General features: G+C 31.4%; 2 protein-coding genes across 4 annotated transcripts; one reads left to right on the forward strand and one right to left on the reverse strand.

Annotated features, from left to right (window-relative positions):
• Window positions 1–2,550: 2,550 nt before the first annotated feature.
• Window positions 2,551–10,378, forward strand: LOC133190632 (solute carrier family 25 member 32-like). 2 transcript variants are annotated; one of them, XM_061326333.1, is made up of 7 exons: window positions 2,551–2,903; window positions 4,051–4,216; window positions 4,429–4,517; window positions 6,049–6,215; window positions 6,662–6,775; window positions 7,148–7,293; window positions 7,778–10,378. In XM_061326333.1, the coding sequence occupies exons 1-7, from the start codon at window positions 2,729–2,731 to the stop codon at window positions 7,896–7,898; spliced, it is 978 nt and encodes a 325-aa protein (XP_061182317.1). In that variant the 5' UTR covers window positions 2,551–2,728; the 3' UTR covers window positions 7,899–10,378. The 2 variants fall into 2 exon arrangements, with proteins under 2 accessions (XP_061182317.1, XP_061182310.1); XM_061326326.1 differs by having other exon boundaries at window positions 2,555–2,903; window positions 9,951–10,378.
• A 535-nt stretch (window positions 10,379–10,913) lies between these two features.
• LOC133178762 (calmodulin-A-like) lies at window positions 10,914–24,152 on the reverse strand. 2 transcript variants are annotated; one of them, XM_061313472.1, is made up of 5 exons: window positions 23,992–24,152; window positions 14,599–14,626; window positions 12,216–12,359; window positions 11,750–12,004; window positions 10,914–11,283 (listed from the first exon to the last, which is right to left on the reverse strand). In XM_061313472.1, the coding sequence occupies exons 1-5, from the start codon at window positions 24,010–24,012 to the stop codon at window positions 11,252–11,254; spliced, it is 480 nt and encodes a 159-aa protein (XP_061169456.1). In that variant the 5' UTR covers window positions 24,013–24,152; the 3' UTR covers window positions 10,914–11,251. The 2 variants fall into 2 exon arrangements, with proteins under 2 accessions (XP_061169456.1, XP_061169461.1); XM_061313477.1 differs by lacking the exon at window positions 23,992–24,152 and adding an exon at window positions 15,435–15,722.
• Between the last annotated feature and the right edge of the window lie 1,390 nt (window positions 24,153–25,542).

Genomic DNA, 25,542 nt, shown 5'->3' on the forward strand with positions numbered 1-25,542 from the left:
CCGCCACGCACCTGACTGACAATGCTTTTGCATTCGAAATTCCTTGGTAGCATTTCTGCTGGATTATATACCATTCATTTGAAATTTGAGTTCGTTGTTTTCTCTTTCGTAGGAAATACGCTCTACGTCTAACAAAATTTTGTTAACTTATTAGGAAATTAGATTATTCACGCACAGAATATAAGTACAGTGTAACACGTTGTATCCTGATCAAGGTAAGATGTATGTTTCGTAGCAACTATCTTCCTTAAGCGTTGCTTCACAGTTATCGCTGAAAATCACGAATCACAGAATGATCCTACCGCAAATAATTTTCAAAAATATGATTTTTTTTTAAAGGAAACGGAGGGTTTTTGCCACATGGCAGTGTGTGTTAACAGGTTAAATAATGTACAAATGCAGGATCGAAATTTTTTCAGGTACCTGGTAGCTCAACTTGCCAAAATTTACAGTAGTGTATTTCTTCACATTTGTTCTTTTCAAAACGTTTGCAGTAATTAATAATTTTCGCTTTAAGTTCCATCCTAATTTTGGGCAACCAAGTTTTGCATTCGGACAAGTAAAAGTTTGAGATCACTTGCCCGAAGGGCAAGTGAATCTGAAAGTTAATGTCTATCCCTGATTAGGGTGGGGGTTGGGGCCTGGGGAGAACGTGTCCTACCCCCAATAGTTTTGCAACAGAAAACCAAGCTATTTTACATAATAAAGTCCAATGATATTTCTTCGTTTGCCCCCCCCCCTCCCCTTCCCAAATGAATTTGCCATGGTTATAAGCTAATCAGAGCTCAACAAATACTCTTGCTTAAAGGTGTGCAATGATTTCATTGACACCTACATGTAATATATATATATATGCATTATTTATTTCTTTCGAAAACTTGCGAATTGTTTTGTCGAAAAAATAAGGAAACACAAGCTTTCAATCAGCTTTCATTATTTACCCTTTGGAAACACATTTTTACTTTAAATCTGTTTTTTTCAGAGGTTCATGTTTTCCCCCTGTTTACGATTCGTATTCTTTACTGGAATTATGAGATCGATCACCGTTCGTTATCTTCACTTTTTAGATTTAGATGAAATTTGAAAAATATGCAAATTTTTGATAAATAATGTTTTAATATTTATAAAATAATATATTATGAGAAGATATACATGAAATATTTTTTCGATAAAAATGGAACTCGTTAATATACTTATCTTGTCATTGGTCATTTGAAAAATTATTTTTTTAAAAAAGCATTCTGATTGTAAACACAAGCACTCTAAAGTTGATATTAAAAAGATGCTTGAGTTTCTGTTTCTGTTGACAATATTTATGTAGTTTTTTTAAGGATCAGGTCTTTAAACAATCTGTTGAATTTCCATGGGTACCATTTGCGCCCCCTTGTTAGTAGATACCACAAAGTCTGACACATCTGTCTCATATTTGGATATTTCACAAGAAAAAGACTTTATGGTAACCTAGTGACAAAGCTTTATGAAAAAAGTGATGACTTCAATTTTTCAATCGTCAACTTCCCTTACTTATGTAGCAATATACCCTTATCATCTGCATATGGGGTTTTTGTCTCCCAGTTGAAGACTTTCTCAAGTCTCTATGTTTTACTGCTCTCTTTCAAACTTTTTGATAATGTCAAACATAGACTATGTTTGATAACATTTAATTATGGTAGAGAGCAGAGGACAGCAATACAAAAATGAGCAAAGAATTAAAGAAAAAAAATAGAGACTTAAGCAAATTTGTCCCGATATGCAAGAGCATGCACTACGTATGAACAATTTCTAGAACAAGCACTATTGACAAACAAGTTGATGAAACAAGGATATCAATAGTCTTGATTCAAGTCATCATTTTGCAAGTTTTTTGGTCGATACAATGACCTTTTCAACAAATACAACCTATCATTAAGCCAAATGCTGACTGACGTTTTCCATACTAATTGATAGGCCATTATTTACACACTGAAATTGTCTGCGTATTTTTTCGTTTTTCCCTATCATGACAAGGAGCACACGGCGGGTATGACCGGTCGGAAGGGGATGCTCATTCCTCCATGGTACCTGACCCCACCTCTGATGTTTTTGGAGGTCCGTGTTTGCTCTGCTTCCGATTTGTATTGTCTAAATGGACTTTGAGCTTGAATACTGTTCGTTATCCTCTTATTTCATTCTTAGGAATCACTAAAGCGTTCGAAATTTAAACGAGCAATACTGTAGCTAAGCCAGTGAATTCAAAAAGGGGATAATCAATATCTTTTAAAATCATTAAACGATAAAGCAACTCTTCCCAAAGAGATTGATTTATGACAAATGTACAAAAATTGGAGGGGGTCGCAAACCTTATCCTAATTTAATAATATGTTTTTTTTTCTTTATTTTATTTTATAAAATGCATTTCTTTTCTATTTCAGTGGAATCTTCGGCTTAGTTTCTTTAAATAGAGCCCATTAATGGTGTAATATCTATGTGAAATGAAATAATACTTGGCTATGTTTATCCGGGATTGAAGATGATGAACGAGACGGACCTTTATTTAGTCTTTCCAAGAGAAGATAACTCCTCTGTCCTGTTACTCAACAAGATGGCTACTGAAGGTGTAAATAAGTGAAAGAAACGTGATGGTGAAGATGATTTCTTCTATAACCGATGTCTCTTGGGTCTATTTTAAAGAAATTTTAGGTTATTTTAGTTGATATGAATTTATAATTGCTCTTAATATTGATGTACAATGACTGGATCTCAAGTGAAGAAAGCCGGTGTGACCGATGTGGACGGCGTGACCCCTCCAGTGAAAGGAATATTGCGTCATGTAAAGTGGGAGCATCTGGTTGCCGGAGTAAGCGGCGGGGCGGCGTCTACACTACTTCTCCATCCTCTAGACTTAGTCAAAATAAGATTTCAAGGTATAGATGCAAAGTATATGATCAGATGATTATACACCTGTACACATTTTAGTTGAACCCTTGCCCTGAAGCCGGATAATCTCAAGCCAGATGATATGCGGTCGGACTCACAGGGCTATTTTCACCGTATTTATCGACTTGGGAAAAAATGCAGAATAAAGATCTGTGGCATTTGTGATCAATTCTACATAGATTTGACTATGTTATTTTAGGCTTATTATAAATAAATGGACTGTGCAACCAATATTAAACATGATTTATAAGATGTTGCCTGTAAAAATTTATTTGTGATTGTTTGAGATAAGATCGCTCATTGTTGAAGTGTGTACTTCTTGGGGTGTATCTTTTTTCTAACCATTCCCTTTTTTTCTCCTTTGCCCATCCCATTTTTTTTACTTGGTCAGATCATAGGGACTTGTTGTCCAGATTGTAAAAAGTTAAAAAGAATAAATAAATAAAACATGTAAAAATTTGAATTTAGATTCACTGTACAAGGTGTTTCAATAAAGATTTTTACACTTTCAGTCAAGGGGAAAAAAACCATACCACACCTATAGAGTTTATGAAAATGTAGGTGTGGAATGTTTTTTAAACATGATATTCCTTGACTGAAAGTGTTAAAATCTTTATTGAAACAACTTGCAAAGGGAATTTGAAGTAGATCTTTTTTTTTCTTTTCTTTTAACAATGCAGAAGAAATGAACTCCTATGGATCAGGCAGAAAATTGAAATTAATTATTATTTGTAATATTGATGTAACTATTGTCTTTAGGGACATCTATTCTGATGAGCTTTGATAATTGTGTAGCTTCTCAAAAAAATTTAGAATTGAATTTTCAGCAGCAGCAGTAAACTTGGTAACTGTACAACCTTTCTGTGTTAAAATACATGTATTTGCATCTGTATAATTTTCATTTTTTTTTTTTTTTTTTTTTTTTTTTTACATTTTTTGCAACATATTTAGTAATTTACATAATAAAAAATCTTCTTTAATTCCAAGAGTCAACATAGAGAATATATCTGTTAATTCTCACTCTCCATGATAATTTTTTCTCTCATTTTTTTAGAGGAATCCTCAAACATCTCAACGAGTATCTGAATGTTACTCTTGCACATTAATTGATCATAAAACATAATTTATTTTTAGTGAATGAAGGGACAGCAACGGTAGGACATATAGACAGACCAGAGTACAGGGGTATTGTTGACGCCTTCAGAACGATACGGAAAACCAGTGGTTTTACTGGGCTGTACCAGGGAGTGAAACCCAATGTGCTGGGCTCAGCTTCATCCTGGGGATTTTACTTCATGTTGTAAGATATTTATCTAAGTACTGCCATCTTTGAGACAACAAAGATTTATTTTGCTATTGTGTGTGCTTTACTTCTCATTAACAAAGTATCTTTATCATTAAGTAAGACCTTCCATACTATTAAGTCCTTTTTTATATTATATGCCTGACAGTATTGAATTATTGAAAAAAATATGTACATGTATATATTTCATTATATTGTATGTACTCTAGTTATAACAGTATTAAGACCTTTATGCAAGACGGAGACACAAAAGTAGATTTAGGAGCTGGAAAACACACTTTAGCAGCTTCAGGGGCAGGTGAGATCTCACATCATTAAACCTCTTTTTTTTCTGCACCAGTCCCAAGAGTCAAGTTAATTGTGAACAAAGAATCTGTCCATCAATGTTTTTATGTCCTTTTGTATTTATATAAGGCTTGTTTGAAGTTAACGTTTTAAAGATTTTCTGTAGTAAAAAGCTTTTGGAATATAGAAATTAGATATACAAAAAGCATCAAATTCCTAAGCATTAATTAATCATATACACTGTAACTGAACTCTTCTAACTTTCTTTATAACATCTGAATGGTTCCAAACAGCAATTGCTGTGAAAGTGAACTTATGAAATGCCAGTGAGAGTTTTGCCCCTTGCTTTTAATTCATGCATTTGAGTAGAAATTGTAACATTTATGCCACAGAGGTCCATTTAAAACTATAAAAGGTAATGAGTGTCACCTAAAGTTTTTTTTCAATTGATGTATCTAGTATGTTTGACTGAATTTCATTTCCCATAGAGATACAGTTTTGCAGCTACATATGTAACAGTGGCAGGAGAACTGTAGCATTATGATTTTATGTTTCGGTCTTTGACCATAACACTGCAGATCCCGTAATGCAAATATGGTGTAATTTATAGTGCAAGATTTTCTGCGCACAGTTGGGGATAATTTCTTCACTTTCCAGCATTGGTCAATCAACCACCTTTCACTCCCTAATTCTAGACATATTCTTTAACCAACCTGTATATTTTATCCACCTACTAACCCTTTATAGTTGTTCTACAGACCAATAAACTCTCTTGTTTTGAATTTTTTGCATTCTACAAAAAATTCTTAAAATTCTTAAATCCTTAAATTTTTTAGATCAGAGTTTCAATATGGCACTTTTGACTTCTTGTTGGAGAAATGTACGATTTGATTCTTTTTTATTTGGTGACATTTTAGGAACCAAACTGAATCAGTATTTTCTTTCCTGTCCTTAAAAATGTAAATTCAGTAATTATAATATTGATATATTTTAATATAATATTTTCTCTGGCTTCCCTCTTTATGTACATATTGTTTTCATCTTGGAAATAAATCTTTTTGCCAAGAACAAGTAGTTCAGAAAAGACAAAACAATTACCCTAGTTAGCATGTTGATATGCATGTACAACAATATATATTAATGTAGAAACAAATTTGTTTAAAGCATAGCAGGGACTAAGTTGGACCACAATTAAGGAACAAAGATTTGTACAGAAATACATGTATATAAAACAAGATGTAAAGTTGACTTCTTCATGTCTAGATCAATAAACTACTTAAATTTTTAGAAAGAGTATGGTAGCTATTAAAGCCATTTAAAGGTGACCATTGTGCCAAAATGGACCTTTTCTTTGTTTATTTGGTTTAGATGAGAATTTTTGAAATATTAAATATACATATTCTTTTGAATCAAATCAAGCTGCTCAATATGTTTTTTTTTTATTTTTTGAATAATAGTTATAGAACTTACAATATTTCATGCAAATAAAAGACCAATAAATCTGCAAAAACTACTTAAGTATACAGTGTGTACATGTGTTACAGGGTTACTGACTTTGGTGCTGACGAACCCTCTCTGGGTTGTGAAAACAAGGTTGTGTCTTCAGTATGAAACCAATATTACCTCCATAAAGCCAGAAAAGTATTACTCAGGAATGATTGATGCCCTCTACAAAATATACAAATATGAAGGTGTTCTTGGACTTTATAAGGTATGAAAGTCTCTTTAAGTACTTTAAAAATTTCAATGTTGAAATAAAATGGGTGAGGGCCAATAGAAAACTTTAATTTGAATTCATGATTTGTACAAAATGAACAAGGTGAAAGTTTGTGGATGCTGTTGTTTAATGTGCTTATGTGGACTTGTAGTGTCCAGTACAAAAAAAAAAATAATAATATACAGTCACAAAGTAAAGATTTTAAATCTGCTCAAACCAAGATAAGGTTAGCCGTCTTTTAGCAGCTTAAAAAACAATTTAGTAATAATTCACAGTCTTTAACATTTCTAGAAAATTATGAAAACTTGTTTTTCTTTTTTTTTTTTTTTTAGCCAAATGAAGAAATTCTTAAGAGAGAAAAATATTTACTATTTGGAGTAGTTTTATAATGCTGCTACAGTGTTAGTCATATAAATGATAATGTCTCCATTTGTTTTTAGGGTTTTATACCAGGAATGTTTGGAATTTCTCATGGAGCTATTCAATTTGTGTGTTATGAAGAGATGAAAACCAAATACAACAATTTCAAACAGAGACCAATAGATTACAGACTAGTAAGGAATTTCAGTTTTACATGTAGATTTTTTATTAATGTATGATTAAAGCAGAAGGGATACAGTTCTGCTAAGATTTATTTTTGTATCGCCCCAGCAGAGCAACACAGACTTTTTTTTGGACAAAACATTGATATAAGATTTCTTTGAAGAACTTTTTTACATGTATGGAGTTGTCAAATAAAAAAAAAGAGAGATGATAAATAACATGATTGTATTGTTTGTGGAGTTGATTTTGATTAACCAGTAAACCTTGATTCACTAGAGCCAGAATTTTCCATAAGTTAATACATGAAATACATTTATGTTTGAGTAAAGGCAAATCAAAATGTATAACACAACTGATTAAAGTAATCAAATGTTTTTCTGTAGAACTCAGCTGAGTACATAGCCTTCGCTGCCCTCTCCAAGATAATAGCCGCGACTGTGACGTATCCATACCAGGTGGTCCGATCTCGTCTACAGGACCAACATCGCAGTTACACTGGTATCAGTGATGTCATTAGGCAAATTTACAGGTAAATTGCTCCATTTATCAATATGCTATTTCTTTAAAACAATTTTCTACTGAATACAGGAATTTTATATTCAACAAAATTATTAAACATATAGTTGTCCAAAGTGATAAAAATTGACACAGATGAGAAATGCTTTTGGAGAAAATCTTATAAAGGGATTTTACTGATTATCGAATCACTTCCCTTTTTTTTTTTTTTTTTAAAAATTTGGAAAGTGGTACAATACTTTGAATTGTAAACAATCCTATAAAATGTAAGAGAATTAAGTTTCAATTTTTTTTCTATTTATTTTTCATTGTAATTTTTCTGAAGAGTGAAAAGCATTCTTCCATTAGTTCTTATACCTGAGAATGAGGAACTAAACAAGCTTAATGTTGTACACATTTTTTAATCATATTAATATTTTTTTCTGCTTTTTAATGAGCATTTATTGACTTACTTGTGTTTGCTTTGCCTTTGCGAATGACATTTAATCCTTCTCTAGGTTTGAAGGAATGCGAGGATATTTTAAAGGAATGATGGTGTATTTGTTTCATGTGACTCCCAATATCTGCATTGTGTTTCTTGTGTGGGAACAAGTGATCAGTTATAATAATAGAACATGACTCAAAGGAATATAAATCACTGTGACGTTCCAATGGAAAAATATTCAAGGAGTCCCAGATGCCTGGAGTTAATTCAGTCTGAAAATTACACAAATGGAGATTCTTAAAAAAGATACTGTTGTTGAAGAGAGGAAAATGTAGTGTTGTATTTTTGTGTGCAAAAACGTTTAAGAATTCTCAGGGACTAGTATAGATAGATCATATGCTAGCTGTATATTGCCACAAAAATTCCACTTTTACAAGTTTTATTTACAGTACTTGGTACTAATTTTAGTTTTAAAATTTAGTTGTGTGTTCAGAAGAGATTGAAAGGGTTCATCAATCACGATCTTTTGATCAGCGATAATACCCATATATTTTGTTCTAAACAAAACAGAAGCATAGCTTTCAGAAATCAATGTTTTTGTGAATCTCTTTAAATTTTTTTATTTGAAAATTTTTATTTATTGAATTGTATTTTATTGTGGATGTATTCTTTAAGATACGTAACAGTGAATCCTATTCAAACTGTATTTTACCTAATATTAGTTTTAACAAACTACTTAAAAGAAAATCTGAATCCAGTTTAGTGGTAAACATAATTTTAAAAAGCCACTATCAAAATGAATGTATTACTTCTTACACTACATTATATAATTAATCCTATGAAAGCATACAATGCTTAAAGGTATACATACACATGTACTACCCTTTTAAAATGTTTTTTCAATCTTTGAAGAAAAAAAAATATATAGGCTATATTTTTTAATGAATATTCACGAATGGGGAGTACTGCACAAGTCGATTTCTGGCCAAAATGACCACCCCTTCCATCTATATTATTCTAATTTTCTACTCGCACAGAAAGCAAATTGGCTTTTTAAGCTCTATGCCAGTTATTGTATATTGAAAAAGTTGCTTCATAATACTACACACAGTGGTGATACTCTAAATTGTGCATTTATTTGTAACAAAAAAAAAGAAAATACAACAGGATTTTATGTGATGCTGTTAAATACATGTACAATTGTGTAATTTTCCACCAAATTTTAACATTTAACTTCCTTTTTAAGGATAAAATTGCAGCATGTATGCATTTACCACTTCATCTATCTTACTGACAATGTTATCTCTTAAGAAATGTATTTCTCAGACTTTTTCTGGTTTAAAATTAATTTAAGGGCAGTAGATACACCTATTATACTGACGTAAGCACTGTCTTTCATTTGAGGCCAAAGAGATTTTGACACTATTTGCATTTTATAGGTGTATTTGGATGTCTTATTTTTGTGATAAGAGTTGTCCCTCCTGTGATCACAAATGCATGTAAATCCAGCTGATGCCCTTCTAAACACATTAGTATAATCGCTAGGGTTTCAGAAAAACTATAATTTAAATTTTAAAAAATGCCTTTGACAAATGTATTTTAATTTCAAAGATTTATTGTGCCTTAATTCAAATTTGGCCGGCCATGCATAAATATCAACTCCTTAAACCCATCAAAAAATATATATTTGCAAAAAATGTTCATTGTAGTACTTTTATGACAATCATTCTAGGTTTTTAAATTCATGACAGAAACCTGCATACTAATAAGAAGTTGTTGTAAAACTGATTGATGATTTTTGATGGCCACTAATACAAATATTTTACCTTGTTTACTTCTCATGATCTTAATCTGCATCTTGTAATTTGATGAGTGATGTATGATGCCTACTCCATCTGTTAATTCACAGAATTTCTTTATGATTTTTTTTAGAATGAATTCAAGTTATTTTATGGCTTAGAAATATTATTTATACTAAACAGTATTCAATGGTTTCAAAGCATTTTTGCTTGCACAACAGATGTGTAGTTAAGTTTCTCTGATTTTCAAATGTGCCTTTGATTAATATTATTTAAATGAATATTCTGAATTATTTTTACAATAACCATATGTCTTGTGAAGATAAATATTGTTACTGAGTTGTGAGCTGTTCAAAAATTAAAAAGAAATAAAAAGTTTTATGTATACTCTTAGCTATCTGATAGGATTGCCTTAATTTTAAACATGTGGTTAATTGATATTTTCAGGTATGAAGGATTGTGGGCTTTTTACAAAGGACTTACCCCTAACCTGTTACGAGTCACGCCTGCCTGTTGTATCACATTTGTAGTGTATGAAAATATCATTTCACTGAGTTTTCACAGAAATTAAAATTCTCAAACAAGTAAATGTTTTTTGTGTGATGTGAGAAAGAATGGAAGAATTGTTGCCACAAACGTGCGACTTTTATACTCAGTTAACATCATGATGATCGCAGGGTCTGTGTGGCGTGTACATATAAGTGTTCATTCAAAGCTATGTCTCTTTTACGAGTGTGGCAGATCTCATAATATTTGTCTTGTAGACACTTGTACTTTGTGTTTAAAGCCATTTTATGTGATACTGATATTTTTAAAGGTTACAGAGCTAACCTTGATGTTGAAAACAATTGATTAAAAATGAGTTTTAAACAACATTTTTATTGTCTTCTTTGCACCTTATTGATTCTTTGTTCAGTTTGTACTTGAGCTCCAGGCAGTCATGTTGTAACATTCTTTTAAAAGTACACAGGTATTCTTTGTCCTCGTTATATAAAGTATAAGATGTCCTCATTTATAACATAAATTTTTCAATATTTTAAGATAAACAGAAAAATTGTAACCGGTAAATTCATTTGACCACTTCATGTTGTATTCACAGCGAATATCCGTTGTACCAAGTCCATGTTGATTTCATTTTAAGCCTAGATGAATGTTTATGGTGCTGCTATTATTAGTTAATTGAAGGAAAAAAAAAAGACATGATGAAGAATCAATATATTTACACAAGATAATATTTCCAACAAGCATCAATGTTATTAATGTCAGACAGAGAGATAATCAATAAGCAAAGCCCAGATTACTGAAATTAAATGTTCAGAGAACGCCATATGATCATTTCTGTACCATTATATGAAAATTACAACGTATTTCTGTTCATCAAGTCAAGAAATGAATCACCTGGGCATCATATTGGATTTAAATATTTTATTAAGTCCATCTGTTATGCAGTACAAATTTCATATTACAAATGTATATTGTTGCTGTCAAAGTTTTCTGGTGCCTCCTCAAATTGTAACAAGGTAAAATCAACCAAGTTCCACAAAAAATAAGCAAAGACTTTACTGATATTCAAAAATGCCAAGTTTTGTTATCCATGCCATTAACACTTTAGACAAAGCTGGATACATCTGAAGGGTTAACCTAAGTGTTAATAAAAATCAAAATGATAAAGGCACTATGATAATAAGGTTGTCCTGTCAACATATTAACAAAAGTCACAAATACTCTCTCTACATGGAAATTAGGTACTACATTGATTCTGTCCATATCTTCACAAATTCTGAAAAAAAGAATAATCCTTAATTAAATTAAGGTAGAGTCTACGCTAATTGGGAATGCAGGCATATAAACTGTGTACCTTTCAGCATTTGTAGTCTTATTTTAATGGGATTTCGCTTATCATTTAAATAAATGTACCTATGGGTGCTTTTTGTTTCAAAAGTTTGGTTGAATGAAATTACATGTACATATATATATAGCTCGATAGAGATGGAAATGATAAAACAAAATGCATATGATGAACAGTAAGAAAACCTCGAGACTTTGACTTCAGTAAGGGATTTTCTTTCCCTTTGGGGGGGGGGGGGGTGTCAATTTTTGATCCTGGCTAAAAGGAAGTTTAGGATACCGACTTGTGAATTTAGTTTAAAATATTGACGGATTGAAGGAGCTTCTACGTCTCTCAAGAACTCCTCAACCTCTCAGATTACGACATAACCATCTTTCACTTTATCCAGACCGCTCACCTTCATAGTTTATCTTCCCATCTCCGTCTACGTCTGCTTCCCTCATCATGTCCTGCAGCTCCTTGTCTGTCAGCTTCTCGCCCAGATTTTGCATAGCGAATTTCAATTCTTTTGCGTCTATTACGCCGTTGCCATCTCTGTCGAAGATTTTAAATGCTGCACGAATACTGGACTCTTGGTCTGATCCTGCCTGGTTTTTCTCAAGTTCCTTTTTCATGAAAGCGGAAAATTCTGCAAATTCTATCCTTCCATTGCCTGCTCGGAATTATATTAATGAAAAAAATGACAAGATGATTAATTTATTTTATTTATTACTTGAAGTTTAATTTGTTAAAAATGCTTTGATTCATTTTATTGCATATTGAATATAGAAATATTTTTTTTAATTGTTGATTTTCTGTTACGTATGAGCTCCAAATAGTACACAGATTTAATTATGAATGATAGGCCTATCGTTTTTTAATACCGTTTTTATCCAGCACTTTCATTGCTTCCTTTACGTCTGCTTTTGTGACGTTTAATCCTAGAAACCTCATGGCTTTTCCAAGCTCCTCACTCGATATGTACTTATCATTATTCTTATCGAATGTCTTAAAGAGGCTCCGTATTTCTGTTACAAGGAAGAAAAAGAAATATATATGTTGTTATTTCACAGTATATTATTCTGATTGACACCAAAACTCTTGTTGACGATTATCGTCTCTCTGTATTGCATTTTAATCATTTATTTAAGCGCAGAACAGAGCAAAGCTAAATTTAAGTTGTTTTTTTGTTTGTTTGTTTGTTTTTTTGTTTTTTGTTGTTTTTTTGTTGTTTTTTTTTTTAATCAAATCAAGATCTTTGGCAATTTATGAGTAGTGTAAATCATTGCATCTTTAGCAATGTTTAACAATATTTTCAGAGCATCGAACTTAGATGAATTAAATAAATACCATCTATGTATTTCAAAATGTACTTTTCTGTAATTCTATGCTTTAAGGTGTATCGCCACTATCATGCAAGTCTTGCAAATAAAATGTATAATTCCAATGTTAATAGACAGTTTTGTGGCCCTTGTTCACGTCGTCGCCTTATGGGCGAGATACGGAGGAGGCGAGTTGTCCCAAAAAGAAACCCTACACATATAAGTACTCATGACACAATTGTTGGATTTGCCTGATTATGCCAGATTTGTTAAATAGACACGGAACTTGTATGTTTAAAAATGAACTTAACATATATCGCCTCTCATGCGAATGAGAAATAATTAATATTTACACTATACATTGTTTATTTACTCTCAAAGATTAAAAAAAAAATAATAGTAAAGATTCTTTCTTGTCTAAACCTGCTGGTCAAGCAAAAAGTTCAAAGGACTAAACCCCTTAATATCATTGACACAACGGATAGTCAAACAATTTACTGGCTTAAAAGAGAAAGTAATCCCACCTATCTCAGCAAGCTCACATAACGAACGTACATGTAGTTTTTTTTTGTTTTTTTGTTTTTTAAATCTTCGTATATACAGTATTTGTCGTAAGAAATATTTTTTCTATAGTTATTTGCAGATTTAGGACTTAAAATTAAAATTAAAAAAAAAAGAAGTTCCAGCCTCAGATTTTTACTATAATTTTTTCTTTGAATTTTATCAAGGTTAACCTTACTTTTAAATCTATTTACACTGAACTACCGTAACATATTTTTCGGTTGTGTAAATGTACGATTCCAGTCCAACCTTGATTTTAAATGCACTTATTATAAAATTAAACACTAGTGTGGGTGGGTGGGTGGTGGGAAGGGGGTAAATTAATGTATTTGGACATCAGTAATGCTTAACCCCCCTCCCCCAAATAGAATATAAAGGCAAATGTCGACTTTTGTTATGGGAACAGCTCACCAGGTGTTTGTTTTATAAGCTTACTAGAGTTAGTATTAGTGTTATAATACTTCATTGTGGTACGGTGTAAAATCTTTAAATCCTATTTAACCGATTAATTGACTTGTCAAATTCTTACTGATTATTGTGTAAGTTATAATAACTTGCTTCGTCACTTTCATTCGATCGGCACTATTGTATTGTTGTCAAAAACAACTTCTTAAGACGACATCTAATCACGATTCTTTGATGTATACATTTAATTTCAAAGAATTCCAATTAAATCGATGAATTTTTCAGAAAAATATTAAAATTTCGATAAAGAAATGTGATATTTCTAGTACATGTTCTTGGCTAATTTTGACTTTTGATGTTTATGTGGGTTTACATATACATAAAGAGGATTGTTTTTTTCCGGGAAACAAAGCTGAATAAAAGGAACTCGTCTCCGAAAAAAAAAAAACATGTATAAACTGATAGCATAACTATTTACATTAAAATTCAGTGATGACTTCCGATTTGCGGGAGGTGAGAGAAATTGTTCTTGAGAGAACCAATACCTATTTTTATTTGGTATGAATCTGAAAACCCCTGTGTTGACTTTCATTTTTCTCAAATAAACATACTTTAATTAAATGTATACAAATGAGGATCATTTTCAGTCAATTTATCACCAAGGGGAATTTAAAGAAAACTACACTTTAGAATTTATGCGCTATAAGGGAATGTGACCTGGCTTAAGTTAATATTGTCACTTCTCTTATTCCCTAATTAACAATGTTTTAAATTTATAATGAGTACCTATTGGCTATTGAACACTGTTAATTAGTGATAACCAATGATCAATACTTACATAATTTAGGTTTTAAATGAGGTTTTAATCTGTATATAAGTTTGCTATGTGGGAGAAAAGAGAACGGTTTTGCACACTTTTTTTTTCAATACCTGAAATTCAAATGTGTGCAAAACAGGAACAAACCAGAAGAGAACTTACCTGCCTCTAAGTTTCTGTCTACCTTTTTCTACAAAATAAGATAAAAACAACAAATTTAAAGTCATACATGCAAAAAGTAAAAAAAAAAAAAGAAGTAAATGAAAAAAAAAAACAAACAAAAAACGTCATTTGTTATCAAAGAATTGATGTTTTATAGAATTGTTCTATAATATACATATATGTAACTGATTCTTCGAACCATCATAATATATATTGATATCATAAACGTTTTCATCATTTCTCCCTTTAATGGAGGCACAGTTTGTGAAGGAATTAATGACTTAATCCATGTTTATCATTTAAGTTTCATGTCCCTTGTGTCGACTTTAAAACTGAAGTTTTTTTTAATTTGCTTATCTTATCTTGTGACATGTATGTTGAAAATCAATGTATATAAAATTTTGCAAACTTGAGTGTTTACTACCCCGGCGCTTTATACCTATTAAAATTCTGTGCAAATATTTAACCCACAATTTAAAGTAAATTATGGCGAAAGCTATCCGTGTATAGATCGAGAAACACTCGCTTCATCTTATATGTGTTGTGGTATTTGTTATTTGAAATCCGTAAAATGAAATTTGATTTTAATACAAGCTTGAAAGATCGTCTCCGAGAAAAACAAATAATTTAATGGTTAACCTGTTCATCGAAACCAAATTTTGCAAGTGAATACACTGATAGGGGTAGTTAGATTTGCCACAATCGCCTGTTGGTCTTTGTATTTTCTTTTACATTTTCAGTAGACAAGATCGATTCGATTCCTTCACATCTTTTATATTAACAAATTCAAAACAGTAATCAAATTTGTGGCTAAATTCAGGACAAATAATCATTACCTTAGATGACATAATTCAATAAATCCAATAATCACACTTTTCAAATTTACAGTCACATTCAGTAAAGCCAAATTGCCTGCTGCAACAATTTTGGGACAAGCAGACTACAGTGCATTTACATTTTCCGCAGACGACGAGGAGATAGTGCAAACTAATGTTGGTTTCTAACGCCAACTACAACTTGGACAATGGTCGACCTGAGTCTGATTTTAAAGGGACAAAATGACAGTTCTGTTCACAAAGCCCAATGAGGTGGAAGGACTGTTTTCTCTTTCCCTAGATCGATCTGCGTCGATCAACACAAAAGATTTAATGGATCTCAGATTGAAAGTATTCTTATCGTATATGTAAAATTAAGCCATTATGTTTTGCTGAAGTGGTGTTTTATATTTAATCATGAAATCATGATCGTATGGCATGTTTGTTACATGTTGTTATAGCTGATCGAAATCAATGAAACATTCTGCAATTCAATGAACCCCAATAGTGGGAAATATATAATAAATGAACATATATACCTGTAACTGATCAATAAATTAAAATTTGAAAGACGAATTTTCAATTGGAATGAAAAAGGTATTGTGGCAGTAAGAATGGCTGAGTTTAAACAGGAATTAATTCGAATCTGATACAAGTACAGGAACATATTATCTTTTGACTATACTGAAGTCAGCTACCCAGAGTATAATAAACCTAAGTAATAACACACATTAAAATCTATGTTGGGGTCAGAAAGCAATAAATCTGACCTGCAAAATGTAGATTCTTTCTGGGGTTACAGGGAGTGTAAAACCACTAAGCCTTACATGTATCCTGAAACATTCCGATATATATAGTCCTCATGTTTGTTTGAAAGATATATTTTTAAAGACTTACTTTAAATACAAGTACCGTGGTGTTATCAAGCTTTAATCGGTGATTTTCCTGTTAAATCTGTTACATCTTAATTTTAAGAAATACCTGTCATAGATCGCTATTAAACTAATTACTAAAGTTGATTACTATTTCTATCTATGTTATTTATATTAGCCTTAACTGATGGTCATAATTTCAAACTATAATGAGATAAAAGTAGACATGGAGCACAGACAATTAAAAGAAAACCATGTGTTTGCTACCAGAAGTTTAGGTTGTTACATGTGTAACTTATCAAAATAGGCCTAGCATTTCTCAAGTATTCTTTTTAAAAAAAAAAAAGATATGCTGTATATGTTGAATCTTCCAGCAAACTGTTGGAATTTCGAGGGGCAATAATTGTGCTTCTTTATTAGCTGACCTGTTTTATTCATTTGGAGCAGAATTTATTCAAAAACTTCTATACGAGAAGAAGAAAACACTTCATGTTTTCTTCAACTCGACATTCAGATATACTGACGACAAAATAAAAGACATCACAAAGTCTGCCACATTTGTTTCGTATTTGGATGATATACTGACTATAGACGATAATGGACAACTAACAACTAAGTTACCTGAAAAACGAGATGACCTCAGCTTTTCCTTATTTTATTATTATTATTATTATTATTCTTTTAATTATCATTAACTTTCATTTTATCTATCTATATGTATGTGATAATATTCCGCTATCACCTGTATATGGCGTCAGTTACGTCTCCCAACTTCGATACTCAATTCGATACTCTAGAGTATGTTCTGAGTACAATTAATATTTAAACAAAGACAGGATACTGACAGATAAGTTGAAGTTACAGAGATTTTAACATTTTTTTAAGTCAGGATTTCGTAAAGTCTATGGTCGTTATAATGACCTTGTTAGCAAATATAGCCTATCATTCGGTCGTATTTTGGCTGACGTTTTTCATACCAGTTGTAAAGCCTTTGTTTTTATACTAAATTTGACTATGGAATATGCCATGTACCTGATACAATACTTAAGGTTCACGGCGGGTGTGACCTGTCAACAGGGATGCATACTTCTCCTATGCTTCTCCTATGCACCTGATCCGGGTCTGTGTTTTTTTTTAAATTTATCAATTTATTTATCTATTTTAGATCGATTTCTGTTCTTTATCTTCACTTTTCTCGTAAAGTCATCTTTGGATCTTTTTGTAATAATTTAAAGCCTAATTCAATGATTATAAACACTCTCCTTTTTTACTTTTTGCAAATTATAAATATTGTAAGAGTAATAACATCTAGAATATTTATCATAGCAAACAACGCAATCCACATAAATGATTTTCAAGGTTACAATACGTTGGAACCCCAGCGAAGAGTTTTACAGGAGTTTATAATAATGCTCAAGTTCACATGAATTTTACTTTCGACACATGCATTTTGCATGTAGGAATACAGTATATAAAATAATAAATATAATCAACTCTTATTCCAAGTCTTACTTTTCTCTTTATGCATATTTCCTTTAAACTGTGGTTGATAATTTGATGATATTCGAGAACATCAAATAAAAATCAAAGGATATAGATAAATCAAGTAGTACAACTACGTTTTTGAAAAAAAAAATCTTGATCGATTGATTATTTATATGATTGATTCAGAAACTGTCAGAAAACACGTCATCACTACAAATAACTCAACATAACTGATATGCTAACTGGGATTTTTTTAAATGTACATGTATGTTCCTGTTTGTTATATTCATGACTATTTGCCAATGTATGGTGGTGTTGTCAATAAATTGAAATTGAATTCATAATACTGTACAGTTTAGTTTCTGATTCTTGGGAAAAATCACATCCATGGGTACTGTCAACATTAAGATTATTGTTGTGAGCTGCAGATCTAGAGAAGAGAAGAGGAGAGGGGTTGGGCTCTAATTGAATGAAAAACTTGTATTCATGCAAATAAATATTAGAGAGAGACAAAATGATCAAGACAGTGAATTTAAACATTTGTGTTTACAAACTATGGACATCATTAAATTAACATATTTTTCTGTATAATACGTATACATGTATTAAGCAAATAAAGAATAATAATAATATTGACCAGTATTAAGATTCTGTAAGTCAATATACGGTTATATTGTACGTGCGTACATTGACCCTGGTGCATTCATGGGACAAAAAGGGATTTTACCAAGGAATGAATCTCTAAACATCAGTTAATTCTGTAATTCAATATTTATATATCAAAGTGAAGATAGTTTATCTTAGATATTAGTTATATACATGATCTTCCAAACTAGAAATGTATCTGTCGACTCTTCAATGCTTTTAAGTTAAAGTTTCAAATGTAAAAAAAAAAAGGGGGGGGGGGCGTTAACAGAACAAAATTTCGATTTACGTGTACTAACAATTCCAGGACCTGTCTGCATCTAAATTACAGCTACAATTACTTCATTTTAAATTTAATAGCATTTCTAATTTTCCATTCATGCATTGGAATCACAACGCAATTTCTCAACCATTTCTCAGTTTTAATTAGACTTTTGCATTGATCTTATCAATACTCATTACTTACATGATTATAATTAACCGACTAGTGTAAATGAAGAGAATTTCTTTCTTTTTCAAATTTTATCCTTGACCATTCAAAATAAGGATGGATGCTTGTCAGATTTCTAATTAATCAAATTATATTGTATTCGAAGTGTATGGCATGTCAAACGTTGCAATATTCGATCTTTTCCATTTGTATTGTATAACTTTCCATTTGTATTGTATAATTTTTATTTGTATTGTATAATCTTTCATTTGTATTGTATAATTTTCAATTTGTATTGTATAATTTTTATTTGTATTCTATAATTTTCCATTTGGATTTTATAATTTTCCATTTGGATTGTATAATGTTTATTTGTATTCTATATTTTCCATTTGTGTTGTAAAAAAAATCATTTGTATTGTATAATTTTTCATTTGTATTCTATATTTTCCATTTGCATTGTATAATTTCTTATTTGTATTGTATAATTTCTTATTTGTATGCGATAATTTTTCATTTGTATTGTATCCGAGGATTGTTTATTTATTTCGTTACGAAGGATGTCATTGGTCATAAAATTTAGTCTGTATAAAGGTCTCAGGTGCCCTTCACAAACTTAGTCTGGTACCCTTCCCACAATTCCGATCGCGCACTCTCTACAAACACAAACTCGGCTCCTCTATTTGCGGTGCATGCTAAGGGACGACCATTTGATTCTCGGGGGATGTCGAATCCGATTATTTATTTTCATTCTCTCGCAGGAGAGAATATTTATTTCCAATATGACCAGAGACAAGGAGAAAAACAAAAAGAAGAAAATCCGCCCAAACCCGAAAACTCAGTTTTTTGGGGGTGGGGGTAGTTACCACCACTCAAGGTCAATTTATTTATTTTCTCAGTCAGCATTCCTAAGGACAGATTATTTATTTGCCATCTACCAGCGCTCCCTTTTTAGAATCCAATGACCGTCTAACATGCACGCAAATACATATGCCGCCGAAATATGGCTGAAATATTGCCGACTCGGCGTTAAACAATAATCAATCAATCAATCAAGCAAATACATATGAGTCCAGTTTGCTTTGAGCATCCGGAACATCTTCAACCCGATACAGGCTGAAACTTGACCAATGAAATCCATCGTAACGAAACAAATAAACAGTCCGCGGATACAATACAAATGAAAAATTATCGCATACAAATAAGAAATTTTACAATACAAATAAGAAATTATACAATGCAAATGGAAAATTATACAATACAAATAAAAATTATACAATACAAATGAAAATTATACAATACAAATAGAAAATTATAGAATACAAATAAAAATTATACAATACAAATGAAAAATATACAATACAAATAAAAAATTATACAATACAAATAAAAATTATACAATGCAAATGGAAAATTATACAATGCAAATGCAAAAGATCGAATATTGCAACGTTTGACATGCCATACGAAGTGAACTGGATAAAAATACATTAAATATATTTGAGATGTTAGGAATTTAACTAGGGTGTCCCGATAGGGCCATTTGCAAAAGTGTCACAGCGCGTTCTTCACAACGCAATGGCGCGTTGTCACTTGCAACAATGCGTTAGTGACAACGCGCCGACGCGAAGTGACAACGCGCTAGCGTAAAAGTGAAAACGCTCCAGCATGTTGCTTACAATACACCGTGGCGCTAAAACACAACACGCCGTCACGCTAACTCAACTTTACACAACATGTCGTCACGCTAACACACAACACACCGTCACATTAACGCAACTTAACACAATGTATTGTGTGTTAGCGCAACGGCGTGTTGTGTAAAGCTGCGTAAACGTGGCGGCGTACGTGTTGTGTGTTAGGATGACGGCGTGTCGTGTGTTAGCGCGATGGTATGTTGTGTATAAAGTTGCGTTAGCGGAATGGCGTATTGTGTGTTAGCGTGACGGTGTGTTGTGAACGCGCTGTTACATTTTTTTTGCAAATGGCCCTATCGGGGCACCATATTTAACAGACCATATTTTTCTTAATTCTCGACGTTTTAAAATTGCTTTTCAAATTTACTACAGACTAACCAATGTTTTTATTTTGCTTTTCAAATTTACTACAGAATAACGAATCTAGTTTACATTTTTAAACAATCAAAATTTTGAAGATTTTTCTGAACTTAACTAAATTTTATAATTCGGGACTTCAACTTTCAGAATATATTAAATAAATTTGATTTTTCCAAAAAAAATTAACTTGCTACCTTTTGTAAAGCTTCATATCTTCATACATGGATTATACTGAAAAATCAGTATACAAAAACTTTACTTTTTCCCTGACAATGTAATGAGTTTTATTTTTGGTTTGTTTGATATCAGTATAGAAGAGTCTTCATATATATAAGCATTTAAAAAAAAAACTTGGATAGACCTGAACTATCTAAATAGATTAGGGAAGTTTTATAGCTGTAAAAAAAAAAAAAAAAATGAAAATTTGATAAAAAAAAAAATATGAAGAAGAATCCATCTTCAAATGAATTCTAAGGCGCAAAATATATAGAGGATATTCAATGTTTTGTAGATGAATATGGAATTTATTTCACGAGTGGGACTGGATTTTTTGATATTTTCACGAGTGCGAAGCACGAGTGAAAATATCAAAAAAATCCTGTCTCACGACTGAAATAAATTCCATATTCATCTACAAAACATTGAATTTTCTGTTTATTACATTTTCTTTGATTTTCCCTTTGCCTCTGTCTTTTCTTAACACAGTGTCATAGGCTTGACGTCATAGTTGAGCAGTTGAGACGTCACAGCAGTTCTGAGATTGAAAACATTACATAGCATTGATTTAGCAACATATTTGGGAAGAAATTTGCAGTTTTAGCTCTATCAAGATCGTTAGTTACTATTTCTATCTAATGACAGTCCAGAAATTATTTTTTACTTACTTTGATATCCTTTCACACTGTGAGAGAATATCAGTTTGGTATCCTTTCACACTGTGAGAGAATATCACTTTTATTCAATAAATAAATCACAGTATTTCACTGTTGAAAATGTAATAAAATGTCATATGTAACAGGATGCATGTACTTTGAGAAAGTGCTTACCGATCGAATACTGTGATAATCTAAAAACTATATATGACGACTTTATTTAGAGAATGCTCAGAATTACACAGACATTAATTCCATTGTGAATACCTTTATTTACAATTACAGTTAGTAAGGTGTACATGTAATTATGACAGATTTCCTAGCTACATGTACATGTATAAGCAATATACACGTAAATTTAGGGAAACGAAACAGGCTCTATAAGTCAATATAGTTGAAAAAAGCGTTACGGTATAATTATTTTACATCGATAAAAAAAAAAAAACTGATTAATATATGCTTGGTGAAAAAATGTTGGCCCATATAAGGTTCGTCGAATTTAATTATTTGTATTTATTTATAAACAATAGAATATAGATCTGGTACATTGTAAGTCATAAAGGAAACTTAGATTGTTATTTGTCGATAGTAATTTTATTTGGTCACTTGATATTATGAAGAACAATGCCGAGTTTAAATGGTTAAAGCTGAATATTTTTACACACGTGAAACGTCTGAATCACTTGTAAGAAAGAAAACTAATGTAGATTCAGTACCTAGGAAGGGACCTCAGTGCTCTATAGTTTGTATCTGAGCTAAGACATTTATCCTTTTCCCATTCAATAGTTAGACGTAAAAAACAAAGTAACACGGGACAAGTTTATCCTAATTCAAAGTTTAAAAAATAGGGAAAAAATACTACAGCTTTCAAATTATAACATAAATTCATCAAATCTGAAATATATCAGACGATACCCATGTAAATACCCTTCAAAGTGTTTTTGAATCTTATATGTTAACAAGGCAACAAACCAGAAATAGCAGATAGAAAGAAAACCGTGGTTTGCGCAAAAACATGCAGTATATATAGTAACTTATAGTGAGAGATGTTTTGATTTAAGTCACAGGCCTTTGGATCATTTTAATTCGACTGAAAAAACTTGAGGTATAAAAAATAAACTTTATTTCTTTTAATAACCCCCCCCCCCCCATTTTGTCAGTGAGAATTATTAAAACGATCCAAAGCCTGTGAGTTAAGGTGAAAAACGATGATGGGAAACTGCTCTTGGCAATCGCAAACATGCATATTGCTGGGAGAGTCATCAAAGTGTTTTTTATTATGCCATTCTAGATTACATTCAGCAATTTAGTAAATATTTTTAATTTAAATTACCATGCGCGTGTATATTATTCTACTGCCAAAACCGAACAATGTATTGTTGTGTGCAGTCGATGTGTACAGAATTATTAGCTGTCACTGCGAAACGACCTCTTGGTTAGTCAACAAAATGTTTCTTATCCTATCTCTCCTAAAAGTCAACTATCTTTACAATTTTATCTTTCATCATTATTACGCTCCTCCTATGGTCTCTCTCTCTCTCTCTCTCTCTCTCTCTCTCTCTCTATTTACAAAACGTTTCCCTACGTCTTACGAATGAGAAGATCCAAGTCTATATTGCATAACGGTATACGTACATTGGATCAGGTAGTATGAAAGCACCCACAATAATGTTTCCGCATCGCTCTGTTAAAAGTCACGAAACAATAAGCGATGCAATTGGGTCAATACTTCAGAATACCAGAATACAACTTAAAACGATAAAGTTACATTCAATTCTTTATACATCTGAACGTTAATTGTCAATTCGGATATTTGAACTGGAAGGCGTTCATTAAAGAAAAAAATGGCCATTAGAATATATGGATTCAGATTTAAAGCAATGTTTCCTGTATTAGCATATTTTCAAGAGCGTGTTTCTGGATAGAACCAAGAGTAACATTTAGATTGAAAACACTCATTTTGAAGCATACAACCATGATGTTAGTCTGTTTATTTATTTATTTATTTTTTTAGCATGCAAGACTAATTTCAAAATTTATATGGGGTTGTTTTGTTATGACAAGCAATCAATTAAACATCACAAAACCTTAATTATTAATAATATCTAAAAAGTTTTTACACACATTTGACATTTAATCATTTTTTTATCCATAGAATACATTTATTTAATATGTAATTTTTATAGATCATATAAAATTAGAATAAAACATACTAACCTTCCCTTTACCACTCGACATTTTAAAAAGTAAAAACCAACAATATAAGTGTCAACTATATATTCCAATCAGTTAAGGTTAAATATCCCTTGTTTATATCATGACTGGGGAGGAATAAAATAGGTTACATCCGCATATAGGAAAAATACGCATTTGGAATAGGTCTAGTCTTCCAATCACTGGGAATACCTGTAGATGTTACGAGTAAGAAAAATCCATATACGGATCAAACATGGTCAACGATAGAGCTTACTGGTTATGCTACAGACCTTTAAAATTGAAATAATGTGGAATCTTTGTAATTAAGTCTTTTGTCCAAAATAAATTTGCACTTATTTTAATCAATGCAATTTTTACATTTTTTTAAAAAATAAAATCAAACATTTAATTATCCCCCCCCCCTCCCCAAAATACATGTCTGAAATTAAAAAAAAATATAAAATCTAATCAATGTAATTTTCACACAAAAAAGATTCATAGTCTATTCAATACATGTTTTTAGCTTTAAAAAAAGAGTATTAGTATGTCAGGTATAAAAATAAACGTAGTTTTTTTTCTGTAAAAATAAATCAAGGTATTCTGGTATACCGGCTAATTTGATGAGGTACTCAAAAACACTTTTTTGGCATGATTTAAAATGCAGAGTGAAGTCACGCACCATCCAAATGTCTTGGAGTTAGAGCCAGTGTTCATTAAAATGCGTTAAATAAATATTATCATTCAGATCAATTCGTTCTAGTCATTGATTTTAGCCCCTAGATACCATGATAAAATACACGACCAATGTTTAATTAGGAACTATGAATCAATGCTCATTTATAATCTTCAGGTTTATTTTCGACGCAATTCTTTGAGGTTGTATTTCAAAAAAAAAAAAAAATCAACACAATAATGATATGCTGCTCCTGTTATAACAGCTCTCTTAGACCAAGGCGTTTCATTTTACTTTTGAGGTCAGAAATCGATTGTTATTAAAATGAATTCAGATAATCATGATCATAGAAAGGATGCTTTTCCGAGAACATTTTCTGTGTATTGAGAGGAGACTTTACCTTGTGGCGAATGAAATTAAAATCTATATATAAGTAATTAGTTTTATGTGAAGCAGTGATGACAAGCTAGGAAAAGTCTTTTGTTTGATTTCTTTAACTTAAGACGACGAAAGAAAGGAAATAACAGGAAATCAAGGCGGTATAGTGTCCCGAGATAGAGGCTTATAGAAAACTCGGTGCCAATTAATCAATATCTTGATGTTTTTCATCTTTTCTTCCACTTCTACATGTATAAAGTTAATAATATTCCATAATAAAGAAAAGAACAAAATCTTTAATGCACGAATTAATGACATCAACGTTAATCTCTCCATTTCTCATTTCAAAAAATGTATGGTTTTAACATATCTGTTTTCATATACGGTTCTAACATTTTATTGACTGATACCGTGTTTAGAAATGAATAAATATGAAAAACAAGATGCCCCAGGGCCTTAATGGTCACCTGACAGTAATACAACCCTGTAAAGGATATATAGACGTATAGGATAAAATGAAA

The sequence above is a fragment of the Saccostrea echinata genome, unplaced genomic scaffold (assembly GCF_033153115.1).
Source record: "Saccostrea echinata isolate AGI-Se365-2 ecotype Australia unplaced genomic scaffold, CSIRO_AGI_Sech_v1 ptg000001l, whole genome shotgun sequence".
NCBI lineage: Eukaryota > Metazoa > Mollusca > Bivalvia > Ostreida > Ostreidae > Saccostrea > Saccostrea echinata.